The sequence below is a fragment of the Jaculus jaculus genome, chromosome 3 (genome assembly GCF_020740685.1).
Source record: "Jaculus jaculus isolate mJacJac1 chromosome 3, mJacJac1.mat.Y.cur, whole genome shotgun sequence".
Lineage (NCBI taxonomy): Eukaryota > Metazoa > Chordata > Mammalia > Rodentia > Dipodidae > Jaculus > Jaculus jaculus.
In genome coordinates, this window is record NC_059104.1 from 184,053,178 (window position 1) to 184,065,546 (window position 12,369).

At 52.6% G+C, this 12,369-nt stretch overlaps 1 protein-coding gene across 1 annotated transcript in view; it reads right to left on the reverse strand.

The window, feature by feature from the left end:
* Abcc8 (ATP binding cassette subfamily C member 8) overlaps positions 1-12,369 on the reverse strand; it is a 100,501-nt gene that overhangs the window by 784 nt on the left and 87,348 nt on the right. The window contains exons 27-37 of the mRNA XM_004650830.3: positions 11,612-11,681; positions 11,023-11,180; positions 7,309-7,401; positions 3,948-4,050; positions 3,074-3,187; positions 2,657-2,777; positions 2,431-2,561; positions 1,608-1,686; positions 1,296-1,404; positions 927-1,030; positions 148-281 (exon numbers count right to left, since the gene is read on the reverse strand). Coding sequence (XP_004650887.1) covers positions 148-281; positions 927-1,030; positions 1,296-1,404; positions 1,608-1,686; positions 2,431-2,561; positions 2,657-2,777; positions 3,074-3,187; positions 3,948-4,050; positions 7,309-7,401; positions 11,023-11,180; positions 11,612-11,681 — 1,216 coding nt within the window. The remainder of the gene's footprint in view (positions 1-147; positions 282-926; positions 1,031-1,295; positions 1,405-1,607; positions 1,687-2,430; positions 2,562-2,656; positions 2,778-3,073; positions 3,188-3,947; positions 4,051-7,308; positions 7,402-11,022; positions 11,181-11,611; positions 11,682-12,369) is intronic.

A 12,369-nucleotide genomic window follows, 5' to 3' on the forward strand; every position in this document is an offset into this window, starting at 1 on the left:
CGTGTGTGTATGTGTGTGTGGGTGTGCGCACTGCCTGAGCTAGGCTGGATCAGGGTTCCCAGCCTCTGCCGCTTGGGCTGCTAATGCATCCGAGGCTCAGGACTGCCTTGCGCAAACTACTCCCCAACACGCCATCCCAGGACCAACCGTGGCCATGTCGATGGAAGCCGTGGCCTCGTCCATGATGAAGATGCTGGTCTTCCTCACGAAGGCCCGAGCCAGGCAGAACAGCTGCCTCTGGCCCTGGCTGAAGTTCTCCCCGCCTTCTGTGATGATGGCGTCTGAAAGCAGCCCGGGACAGGGCGGGGGCTGGGTTCATCCAGGCTGCGCAGGGGCAGGCAGGATGGCTAGGGGCTGCGGGGGCGTGGGCGTGCGGGGCACCCGCGTGCCAGTGCGCCTGCAGGGCTCGTACAACACGAATGCACGCGACGAGAAGGGCGCCCCGCTGCTGTGGCTCTGGGCAGGGTGTGCACCATGTGTAAGCATCGGCAATGTCCCTGCTGCCCTGGTGGATGCCTTGTGGGGGTGACCCACCGAAACCAAAGTGTGGCCAGTCCCACACCACAGTGCTGCCAGCCCTGGACTGTGACAGTCTGCCCTACAGGCCAGATGTGTGTCCTGTCTTCTTCACCATGACCTCTCCTCCCCCAGTGCTGGGGGTGGGCAGGGCAGGGCAGGGCAGGAAAGAAGACACCACCCTGGTACAAGGGACTTGTGCTCTGTCTTCCAGGGACCCCAACGGTTGCCCTGTGCCTTGCAGAATGGTTAGTCCATGAACTAAGCTAGGGGAGTTGTGCAACCTGCAGCGAGTCGTGGAGCTCCCTGAACTCCCGTACACTGAAAGCTGGGTCTGCACGACCTCTGGGGTCCACCTTGGGCCTCATGTTAGACCCAGGTGCCAGGTGTGCTGTGCTGGGGGCAGTTACCGAGGCCTCCTGGCAGCGCCTTCACCACGAGCTTTAGCTGGGCGATCTCCAGAGCCTCCCACAGCGTGCTATCTGAGCATTTCTTCTCTGGGTCCAGGTTAAATCTGGAGGGGGCGTGGAAACCCCTGAGATTGGAGGGTCCTGCCTCCATCTCCAGGGGCCTCAAGGAGGGTGAGGCTTGGGAAGGGGCAGTCAGAGAGAACTGAGGTGGTGGCCTAGGGTAGAGCATAGTATCTCAAAGCTGCAGTGGGGACAGGGTTCCACAATTGCCTAGAAGGAGGGGACACTCCTTTGAGGACCCGCCTTCCTCCCAGGGCTGCATGGTCAGGAAGCTGGGCTATCCTGGGCGGGCAGCGGGCAGGGGCTCACCGGATGGTGCCGCTGAAGAGGACAGGGTCCTGAAGGATGATGGAGAGGCGTGAGCGCAGAGTGTGCAGTGGCAGCTTGGCGATATCAATGCCGTCGATGACAATGCGCCCTGCATGGAGATGATGTCATAAATCGAGTGTCACTGCGAGATGGGGTGGCTCTTGGGATGGGTTCAGCCTGGGACATGGGTCCCACTAAGGATGCAGATGAAAGCAGTGACTGCCAGGCCTCCGGTGACACCTCACCAGAGGCTAGGACTGAAGTCCCACCCAGTGGAAGTAGGTGCACGTGGGTATCCAACACACAAATCACCTTCAAACATGTCCACCATGCGGAAGAAAGCGAGAGAGAAGGAGGACTTCCCGCTGCCTGTGCGGCCACAGATCCCGATCTGGAAGCAGAGAGGCAGGCGCACAGCTGTGGACCCGGGGTGTGAGTGGGCTCAGGAGGTCACAGCATTTTCTCTTGTCTCAGTCTTCTGGCCACTTAGTTTCTCTTTGGCCAGGCTGGACCATGGCTTTGCACTTGGTGCCTGTGATGGGTCCAGGGCGGGCTCACAGAGTGAGGACCCAAAAGCAAAGTGCACCGTATTGATGTCCAGTTTCCTGGATCTTTGTGTGGGTCTGCAGGAGAGACTCCACCCTGATTTGTGGCTGCAGGGAATGAAGACCCTGGTGTGTGTGCCCACGTGCATGGGTGTGCCTAGATGCCAGGGTAGCTGATTGCTCTGTACAGGGATGAGGGGCCTTAAGGGGGTGCTTCCTGGCCCTTGGGTTCTAACAGAAATCAAAAGAAGGGATGGATAGAGTCCCCCCAAGTCAGAGACAGACAGAGGCAGAGAGACAAAGGGATGCTAGGAAAGAGACGTTTCACAGAAACGGGCTAAGTGAGGAGAAATGCGAGGGCAGTGGGCTCAGCACGCTGGCCAGTGGGCCCCTCTCCAAGGCCCTCTCAGGCTGTCTGTCTGTCCGCTCAAGGCCCCAGCTCCCGAGCTGTGGTGTGCTAGGGAGAGCCCCAGACCATTTGCGGGGAGGGGAGGGGGCCCTAGATGTCTGTCATTGTGGTGGGCAGGACCCGAGGGCAGCGGGAGGGCCACAGGTGACCGCCCTGCTGCCCGCCGTGCCGCCCGTCTGACCTTCTGTCCCGGGGAGATGAGGGCGCTGACGTGCTTCAGCACGGGCTTCAGGGAGCTGTCGTAGCGCACGCTCAGGTCCCGGATCTGGATCTCCCCTTGCTCCGGCCAGTTCTTGGGGATCAGGGACGGTGCTGGGGGCCAGGCTAGTGGTCAGCCACCAGGCATGGGCCACAGCTGGCATCCAGAGGGCCTGTGCCCCAGGCGACCCCCCCCCGCGGGCCCTCACCCAGCAGCCCCTCGTAGCTCTCGGCTTCAGTTTTCAGCAGCGCGTGGATGCGTTTCACAGCCCCCAGCTGGATCTCCATGTCTGCCAGGTTCCTTACCATCCAGTTGAGGTAGTTGGAGACCTGTGTGGAGTCACACAGTCACAGTCGCTCCGTGATCATAGCTCTGCCTTTGGCCCCAGAAGAGGACTGGGGTCCCCCAAGATGGCTGTACTGCCCACCATCTGCCCGGGCAGAGTGGCTCCCGGCAGACATGTGGAGGGTCCCAATGCCTGTGGCTCCTCACCCACCGCGTAGTAAGGCCAACGTAGTCAGGCCTGGATGAAGGTTAAAGTCTCTCTCGTATCTTGAGGAGGGAGCTGTGCATGCGCCAAGAGCTGGTGTCTCATGTCTCTGTGCCCCGGCCGGCTGCCACTCACCATTAAGGCGTAGGTAAGGCCCAGGCCCACCAGGCCCGCAGACAGCTCCTTGTGCAGGGAGTTGGAGATGGAGGTGGCGGCCGCGATGAGCACCACGCACGCCCCGATGTACTCCTGCGGAGGAACAGCGGCGGGCCTGGGTCCTCGGAGGAGGGGCCGCAGGGGCCGCTCCCACTTCTCTGCTGGGCTCAATTAGTTCAGCCAGCCCCAGCGCCAGCCCCACACATGAGACCCTCAAGAGTCTGGTGAAAATTGGGGTACAGGAGTTAACTCGTACTCCAAGCTTACTGCTCCGGGCTCCCTGAGCAGGATTGCCTCACTTGTGTCATGTGACCCTCTAAAGACACACACGCATCACCCCTTCCTTTCTTCTCCCTCCCTCTCTTTTATCTTTTCTTCCTTCTTCCTTCCTCCTCCTCCTCCTTCTTTTTTATTTTTCTCTTTTTTGGTTTTTCGAGGTAGGGTCTCACTTTAGCCCAAGCGGACCTGGAATTCACTATGGAGTCTCAGGCTGGCCTTGAATTCACAGAGATCCTCCTACCTCTGCCCGCCAAGTGCTGGGATTAAAGATGTGCATCACCGCGTCTGGGCCCAACCCCCATTATTATTGAGCTTTACATCCTACACAGTTCTCCACACACTGTCCTTGTTCCTGGCACAGACCTAGGATTCACAACCCGCAGACAGTGATACGGGTGTGGTGCAGACCAGCTGTGGGGGTCTATGGGTCTGGAGAGCAGGAAGACTCTGGGTCTTTGCCATCTGCTACCCCTTCCTCTGTTCCTCCCCACTGGTCCATGTGTGTCTCTTGATCTAGTTCTGCATTGCTCCGGTACCCCTGTTCTGGGCCCCATGGCGAGGGGCGGACACTTGCCATGCGGACTTCCAGCCATCTGTTGGCGGCCGTGAGGAAGAGGGAGGCGATGTTGTTGGAGTCAGTGTACTCGAGGAGCTTCTGCTGGAACCGGGCCTCGTACCTGGGGGACGAGCGGGCTCTGAGGCAACCAGGCAGCCCCCAGGCACGCCACCCCTGTCGCCCTACCTAAGCAAGTCCTTACCCTCCAAGTTGATTCCTATTCATGCTAACCTGCCAAGCTGCAGCCTCTTCCAGTGCTTTGTACCCCAAGAGGGTTCCCCACAACAGGAAAGGAACCTCCATCCACTCAGTTCCTCAGGCCAGAAAACCCAGGAGCCATCTGGACTTACATATCCTTCCTCAGTAAGCCCTCTCAGGTCAACCTCCAGCGTGGTCCCTGCCTCTGCCCTTGGAGGATTGCATCCGCTCCCTAACCTGTGACCTAGTTCCTAGAGGCCACCTCCTACCCAGAAGCCAGCATCATCTTTCTAAATGACAAAGCGTATCCCTGCTGAGAGTACCAATGGTGTCCCATGGTGGCAGCGCCCATGTGCACTCCTGCCAATCTTGCTCCCTCTGCCCCTTGCTCACTGTGCTGCGACCACCCCAGACTCTTCAGAGTTTGATGACCACACCAAACTCTTCCCCACCAGGGCCTCTGCTCATGCCCTTCTCACTGCCTTTGCTTTTTACAGCTCTGGTTTCTTCTTCTTCTTCTTCTTCTTTTTTAATTTTTATTAACATTTTCCATGATTATAAAATATATCCCATGGTAATTCCCTCCCTCCCCACCCCCACACTTTCCCATTTGAAATTCCATTCTCCATCATATTACCTCCCCATTACAATCATTGTAATTACATATATACAATATCAACCTATTAAGTATCCTCCTCCCTTCCTTTCTCTTCCCTTTATGTCTCCTTTTTAACTTACTGGCCTCTGCTACTAAGTATTTTCATTCTCACACAGAAGCCCAGTCATCTGTAGCTAGGATCCACACATGAGGGAGAACATGTGGTGGTTTCTTCTTAACTCCCAGGAAGCACCTTAGTGGTCCGCCTCATTTGCTCCAGACCTCCTCGCCTCTGCAGCCCGCTAGCTGCCTAGTGTCTGTCTGTATATCCATTTCCCTGGCTGTTTATGATTCCCTGTGCTGACCAGACTGGCAATCTCTGAGGATGAAGATTATGTGTGTCTTGTTTCCAGTGACTGGTATTATTATTATTATTATTATTATTTTTTTTTTTGTTAGGCACAGTTTTATCGGGTAAAAAGAAAAGAAAAGAAAAGAAAAGAGAAGAAAGAAAGAAAGACTGGTACCGCTGGACTGCACTCCAGAGGTTGGGATCTCAGGATGAAGCCCCACATTGCTGGAAAAGTCAGCTTTTATAGGAGAAAACCACAAGACGTTCATAGTAAAACAGGATGGAAGTTAAAACACAAAGTTAGCATTAAGTTGCTGTTGAACAAGGGGCCATCATTACAAAAAAAGCCACCAGGTATTCATTACATAGGTGACGTAGGTGAAACTGAAGGAAGAAACATTCTATGCTATGTAATCACAAAGGTATTTAGAAAGAGAGGTACATGAAGGTCATGGTACATTGCAGAGGGGTCATCCCATTTCTTAGATAACAGAAAACACCTGCATTTTTCAATTAAGGCCTGTGAGGAACAATTCCTGAAACTTCTCCTTTATTTGCCAGTGACTGGTATTATTGTGAAATAGTAGGTGAACTAGTAAGTGGAGCCCTCTAGCGTGGCCCTCTCAGGTAGGCAGGATGCGTGCGCACAAGGCTCCCTGGGCTTCTCTCCCACTCTCGTGCCCTGAGCATGTGTGGCCTAATCTCTGTGTACAGCCCTGCCTCCTCTCTCTGACTGCCTGGGCTCTTCAGCCACCTCCCTCAGACCTCACCTGAGGAGATACGGGAGACCTTACTGGGTAATGGACAAAGGAACTAGTGAAAAGCCATCTAGATGCCACTGCCCAGGCCACACCAGCCCAGGATTTAAGCTCATACCTGTATCCAGAGGCCATTGCTAGAATGAGTGCCAGTAATGCACGTGTAATACTTCACACTTGGCATGCAGTTGAGTGTGGAATCAATGTGTTATTTCCCACCACAGTAGGCTGCCAGGCTAATGAATTAGACACTTCCAGGGGTGATTAAAAAGGCTTCTGCTGAAAGTTAGGACTTAGCCTGTCAGGGCACGCGGGGAGGCCTTGCTGGCAGCAGTACCTCTGGCTGGCCACAGCCCTGGCCCAAGGCTGGTTACAAGGTGTTGAAATCCTTTCATAAAACCTACGGCCCACTTAGAAGAGTCACAATCTATGTTTTGGGCCGAGCTCAAAGGTCTTAGAGAAGAGGGTAGGCCCAGGGGGGTGGAACAACCTGGGCCATTTGGGCTTGAGAAGGGAAGGGGACGTGCACAGACCCCAGGGCTTGTGTGAGGAAGCAGTGCGGACTTGTGAGGGGCAGGGGAGACTCAGGGAGCAGAGCCCAGTTCAGCCTCCCTCGCAGGACACCAGTCAGGTACCGTCACACTGGCCCACACCTCTCCTAGGGCTGACCCTGGGCTTCAGGGCTAGGGGAGGAGGTGCAAGGTCTCTGGACACAGGGTTTGCTGTCACATGCTTATTGTCACACCCCACGCAGCTGTGCCCTTCTAAAAATAACCTGTTGTCTCCCTCTGGTGAGGCTTAGGGACTAGAGCCCAACTACGTGTGTGTCGGGGTCTCTTGTGTGGCTGGAAGGAGGACACAGATCCCCAGGGGATTCAGCTGAGACTGGGGTAAGGGGAGCCACAGCCCCTCTACTCACAGGGAGCCACACATGCTCAGGATGGAGAGAGAGTGGCAAGAACACTGAGCTTTCTAGAAATGCCTCCTGCCTAGTGAACTCTTACCCATGGCGTGAGTCCTAGTTCCTATGACACCTCCTCTATGCAGTCTACCGTGATTGGATCGCTTCCATGCTTCGGTACCCCTTATCCCCGCGCCGATCCGAGGAGCAGTCACGCAGTCTGGCCTAGCCTGCTCAGAGTCAGCTCGTGTGACATCTCCTCAGCGGCTGGTATGGGACCCATCACAAGGGAAGCGCACATGTAGATTCCGTCAGGCCCTTCTATTGCTGACACTGGAGGTTTGTCCCAGCCTTGTTTCTTTTCCTGTCTGCCTTAGGTCAGGGCCCCAGAGCTTGTCTCAGGGCTAGAGTTTTGCACTTGGAGCCCACCTGGCTCATGTCTGCCGATGGACATATCCTGGGTCTTACGGCCTGAAGTAAATGTCCTTGGCCTTCGTAAGTGGGGTCCTTTGAATTGAACCTCCCCTTCCCTCCAACTCCACTCTGACCACGGGAAGAATCTGGGCTCCTACCTGAAGGCCCGGATGGTGGTGAGGCCTTCCACGGTTTCAGCGAAGTGTGAGAGCAGCGGGAGCTGGGTGCTGTCATCCAGCTGCTGCAGGTCCCTGAGGGGGACAGAGAAGGGAGGGCAGTTACGCTCGGCTTGCGCTGTAGCCCTCCGGGTACAGGCCAATGGCTCAGTTGTTCACCTGCCAAGAGCAGGGACAACAGGGCCTTCTCATCATACTTTTGGGGACATGGAACAGGACTGGGGGAAATGCTTCTGTAGAGCCTGCCAGGCCCAGCTCCCATCAGCCTGGGTGCCATCTGCCTGATACCTGGCACTAAAGCAAAGAATGTGGGACGACTGGCCAAAGGAATGGAAAAGGCCAGACTTGAAGTTCTCAGTTCCTTCTTTCCCAAGACCCACAGCAGGGCCTCGGGGCACCCCAGGCCAGGGCCTCCATAGTTTCTGGGTGGCAAGGGGAAGCCAGAAGTTTCCATGGCAACAGAGAGGTCTCCTGCTCCCCACAGCTGCTCCGTACAACACAGAATCTGGGTGCTGGTAGGCCAGGTTGGGACACAGGAAACAGCTTTCCTAGACATTGTCCCCAGCGCTGGGACCAGAGGAATGGGGAGAACATGGCAGAAGAAATGAGCTTTGTAGAACAGCTTGTACCACAAAATGTGTGAAAATACTGGAAGTACAAAGTATAGTATGGTGTCTCAAAAGCCACTGTAATTTTGTTAATATGAATGCAGAACGCTCCTTGTGGTGCCTGGGGATTCTGGATTGTTTAAGCAAAAGCCATTTGTTTCGGGGCTGACTTCTGGGCCAGTGATTAGCATCAAAATGCGTCTAAATTGAATTTCTATTGTTGCTGACCAGCCCTCAACTCTTGTTTCTTGCCAACCACTTGTGCGTAACTTGTCTCATCTCAATCGGCAGCAAAAAATAATTTTTTCTCTTTTCTCTTTCTTTCTTTCTTTCTTTTTTTTTTTTTTTTGAGGTAGGATTTTACTGTAGCCCAGGGTGACCTGGAATTCACTATGTAGTCTCAGGGTGGCCTTGACCTCAGAGTGATCTTCCTATCTCTGGCCCTGAGTGCTGAGATTAAAATTGTGTGCCACCACACCCAGCAAAAAAATATATTAAAGTTTTTTAAAAAAATTTATTTGCAAGCAGAGAGAGAGGGAGAGAAAGAGAGAGAAAATGGGTGCACCAGAGCCTCTAGCTGCTACAAATGAACTCCAGATGCACATGCCACTTTGTGTGTCAGGCTTTACATGAGTACTGAGGAACTGAACTCAGGTCATTAGGTTTTGCAGGCAAGCACCTTAACTGCAGATCCATCTCTCCAGCCCCAAGGAATATATATTTTATTTATCACCAGGGGCCTCCAGCCTTTGCAAATAAACTACACATGCATACACCACCTTGTGCATCTGGCTTATGTGGATACTGGGGAATCGAACCTAGGTCCTTAGGCTTTGCAGGCCAACGCCTTAACTGCTAAGCCATCTCTCCAACCCCAAGAAATATATTTTATATTACAAAAAATATACATACTTGTATGACCAAAATGAGGGTTTCACAGAGGTATTACTATATGATTTCTGTTATAAACTGAAGCACACACACATGTATATCCCTTTTTTGTGGTGCTAGAGATAGAACCCAGGCCTTGACCTTGCTAGGCAAATGCTCTACTCTTGAGTTATACCTCAGCTGTAATTTCTTCTCTGTCTCACTGCTTGAAAATACTGGTTATGACCCATGATTTTGTAGTTTTCAAAATATTTCATATTTATTTATTTATTTGACAGAGAAAGAGGGTGGGAGAGAGAAAATGGGCATACCAGGGCCTCCAGTCACTGCAAACGAACTCTAGACACATACGCCCTCTTGTGCATCTGGCTAACGTGGGTTCTGGGAAATTGAACCTGGGTCCTTTGGCTTTGCAGGGCAGATGCCTTAACCACTAAACTATCTTTCCAGCCCTTATCCATGATTTTGATTGCATGACCCACTGATTGTTGTAATTGGCAGTTTGATAAACAATGGCCTAGAGAGTCTTTAAAAAACTTCCCTCTAATTCTTTGAGTCTATGAATTATGGAATCATTCCCAGGAAGAATTTCTTGGAGAACGGCCTCAGAAAATTCTAAGCAGGAAAGAGGAATGTGGCTCCCAGTTTCACAAGGGTAAACAAAAGCCATAAGAATGGCGGGGAGAGGTGCCACCAAGTCAAAGTTTGGGGCTGGGAAGATGGCTAAGTGGTTAAGGCACTTGCTTGAAAAGCCTGCTGCTCTGGTTCAATTCCCCAGTGCCTATGTAAAGCCAGATGCACAAAACAGCACATATATCTGGAGTTCATTTGCAGCGGCAAGAAGCCCTGGTAGGTCCACTTTCTCCTCCCCCCGCCTCTTTCTCTCTCTAAATAAGTAAATAAAACCATTTTTAAAAGGCCGAGGTTTCTAGCCAGGGTCTGGGACTCTGTGGACCTGGAGGTGTGCTGTCCTCCTATCAGGGGCCATCTGCTGTCTCCAGCTTGATTCTTAAATCAATCGACTCCTGGAATCACATAGCCCTCATGGGAAGCATTTTGGCAAAATAAATGAAGGACATAAAAATTCATATACCCTGACCTAGCAAGACCAATCCCGACCATATCTCCCAAAGAAATAATCCAAGTGTGAGCTGAAGAGTGTGTGTGCTGACAGATGACTATATTAACTAGTAGAGTGCTGAACATAGGTATGCCTTTCATTTGTATTTGCTATTTTGTTTAAAAAATTATCTTTTTGGGTTTTTGAGGTAGGGTCTTACTCTAGCCCAGGCTAGACTAAAATTCACTATGTAGTCTCAGGCTGGCCTTGAACTCATGTTGATCCTCCTAGTTCTGCCTCCCAAGTGCTGGGATTAAAGGCACGCATCACAATGCCTGGCTTAAAAATACTTTTACTTATTTTAGAGAGAGAGAGAGAGAGAGAGAATATGAGAATAAGAATGGGTGTGCCAGGGCCTCTAGCCACTGCAAGCGAACTCCAGATACAAGCACCACCTTGTGCATCTGGCTTTACATGGGTCCTGGGGAATAGGATTTGTAGGCAAGTGCCTTAACCACTGGTCCATCTCTCTAACCCTCTATTTGATTGATATCTATATATCTATATATCTATATACCTATATATATATATTTTTTGAGGTAGGGTTTTACTCTAGTCCAGGCTGACCTGGAAGTCACTATGAAGCCTCAGGGTGGCCCCGAACTCATGGCAATCCTCCTACCTCTGCCTGGGATTAAAGGTGTATGCCACCATACTTGGCTTTTATTTGCTATTTTTTAAGAAAATTATTTTTTGTTTATTTGATAGTCAGAAAGGGGCAGAGAGAGATAGAGATAGAGATAGAGAGAGAGAGAGAGAGAGAGAGAGAGAAAATGAATAAATGAATATGGGCACATCAGGGCCTCTTACTACTGCAAATGAACTCCAGATGCATGCAACACTTTTTACATCTGGCTTTAGGTAGTTACTATGGAATCAAACCCAGACCAGCAGGCTTTGCAAGCAAGCACCTTTAACCACGAAGCCTTCACTCAAGCCCGTGTGTCTTATTTGCTATTTTCATGTTGAGGGGAACCTAACTGTTCCTTTTATGATGATGATTGTGGTAAGTGCATCCGTGTGCCCATCGCAGAGCAGCTCCTCCCCCACCCTGGAGCCAGCACACGCTGCCATCACCTGGATGCCACGCGGAAGTACTTCTGGATGAAGTAGCACACCACGGCCAGGGGCAGGAGGGCGACGAGGAACACAGGTGTGACGTAGGAGATGACAGTCAGGGCGGAGACGCAGAGCAGGGTGGACCGGCTCAGGCACTCCAGCGTGGACGGGATGTGCTGAGGGAGACAGAACAAGGGAGCGGGCACATTGAGGCATTAGGTGGTGTTCAGATTGTTACTCGCCTCCACCTTTGCCTCTTTCACTTTCTTACAGGCTCACAACTTATCCTTCCAGCTACCTGGTAAGCGCCCTGAGGGCAGGAACCAGGACTCTCTTTTCTCACCACCTCGTAAGATAGTCAACTGCATCCTCTCCACACAGTCACCCACTTGGACTATGCTGAAACCTTCCTGAATGAGCCACTGGGGTTTTGGATGGAAGCAAGACAGATGGGTTCCCTTCAGTCCTCTGGAGCTCTCCAGGGAGGCCCCAGGCCCCGAGGCAGCCTCACAGTCAGACCAGGGACCCTGGGTTGCTCCCACAGGGCTTTGGAGCCCAGCATCAAAGGAAAGTTCCCAGGGTCCCAGGGGAAATGCGGCGCAGGCACCTGGTCAATGGTGTTGCAGTCAGATGAAAATCTGTTCAGGATACTCCCCAAGGGTGTGGTCTCAAAGAACCTGGGAGAGAAACAGAAGTTATTCTTTTATTGAGTTACTTAATGCTTGCTGAATGAGGGTGGAAATGCATTTGACTTAGGTGTCTCCAGAGCCATCACTGGATCTGGCTTCCTGGGAGCAGCTGCCTTTGTGGTTTGCAGACATCTGGCTTGTGTCCCTGACAATTCCCAGAGCCTCCAAACAGATTCTGGCCTCTGTTTAGCCTCTCTGACTCACAGGCCCATTGTGACCACTGCCATCCTTCTCAGCTGGCCGCCCAGTCTCACTCACTCCGTAGCTGTCCTCCTGGGACACGGAGTCCTCACCAGAGGGGACAAGCTGCCAGGGCCCTGGGGACAGGCTGTCAGCTGGCTGACCCTGAGGGGCTATTCTGACTGCCAGAGCTCTGGTGGTGACCTGACAGTTGGTCCAGCACCAGAGAACTTCAGCACCACAGATCCGAGGCAAACAGTGGGTATGTCAACAAGGAGGCCATGTCTGTGGTCCACAGAGAGATGACCATGGTGAAAAGTAGGAAGCGCAGGCAGGCAGTGGAGACTTGGTATCCACGCGGGGCTGGATAATTGGCATGCTTGTGTGGTTGCAGACGGATTGGCCAGCCAGCTGGGCAGTGATGTCAAGTCTCTTTCATGGTGGACCCTTTTAGCATTCTGCTCCATCCCATCACGGTGATTTGAACAGCTAACCC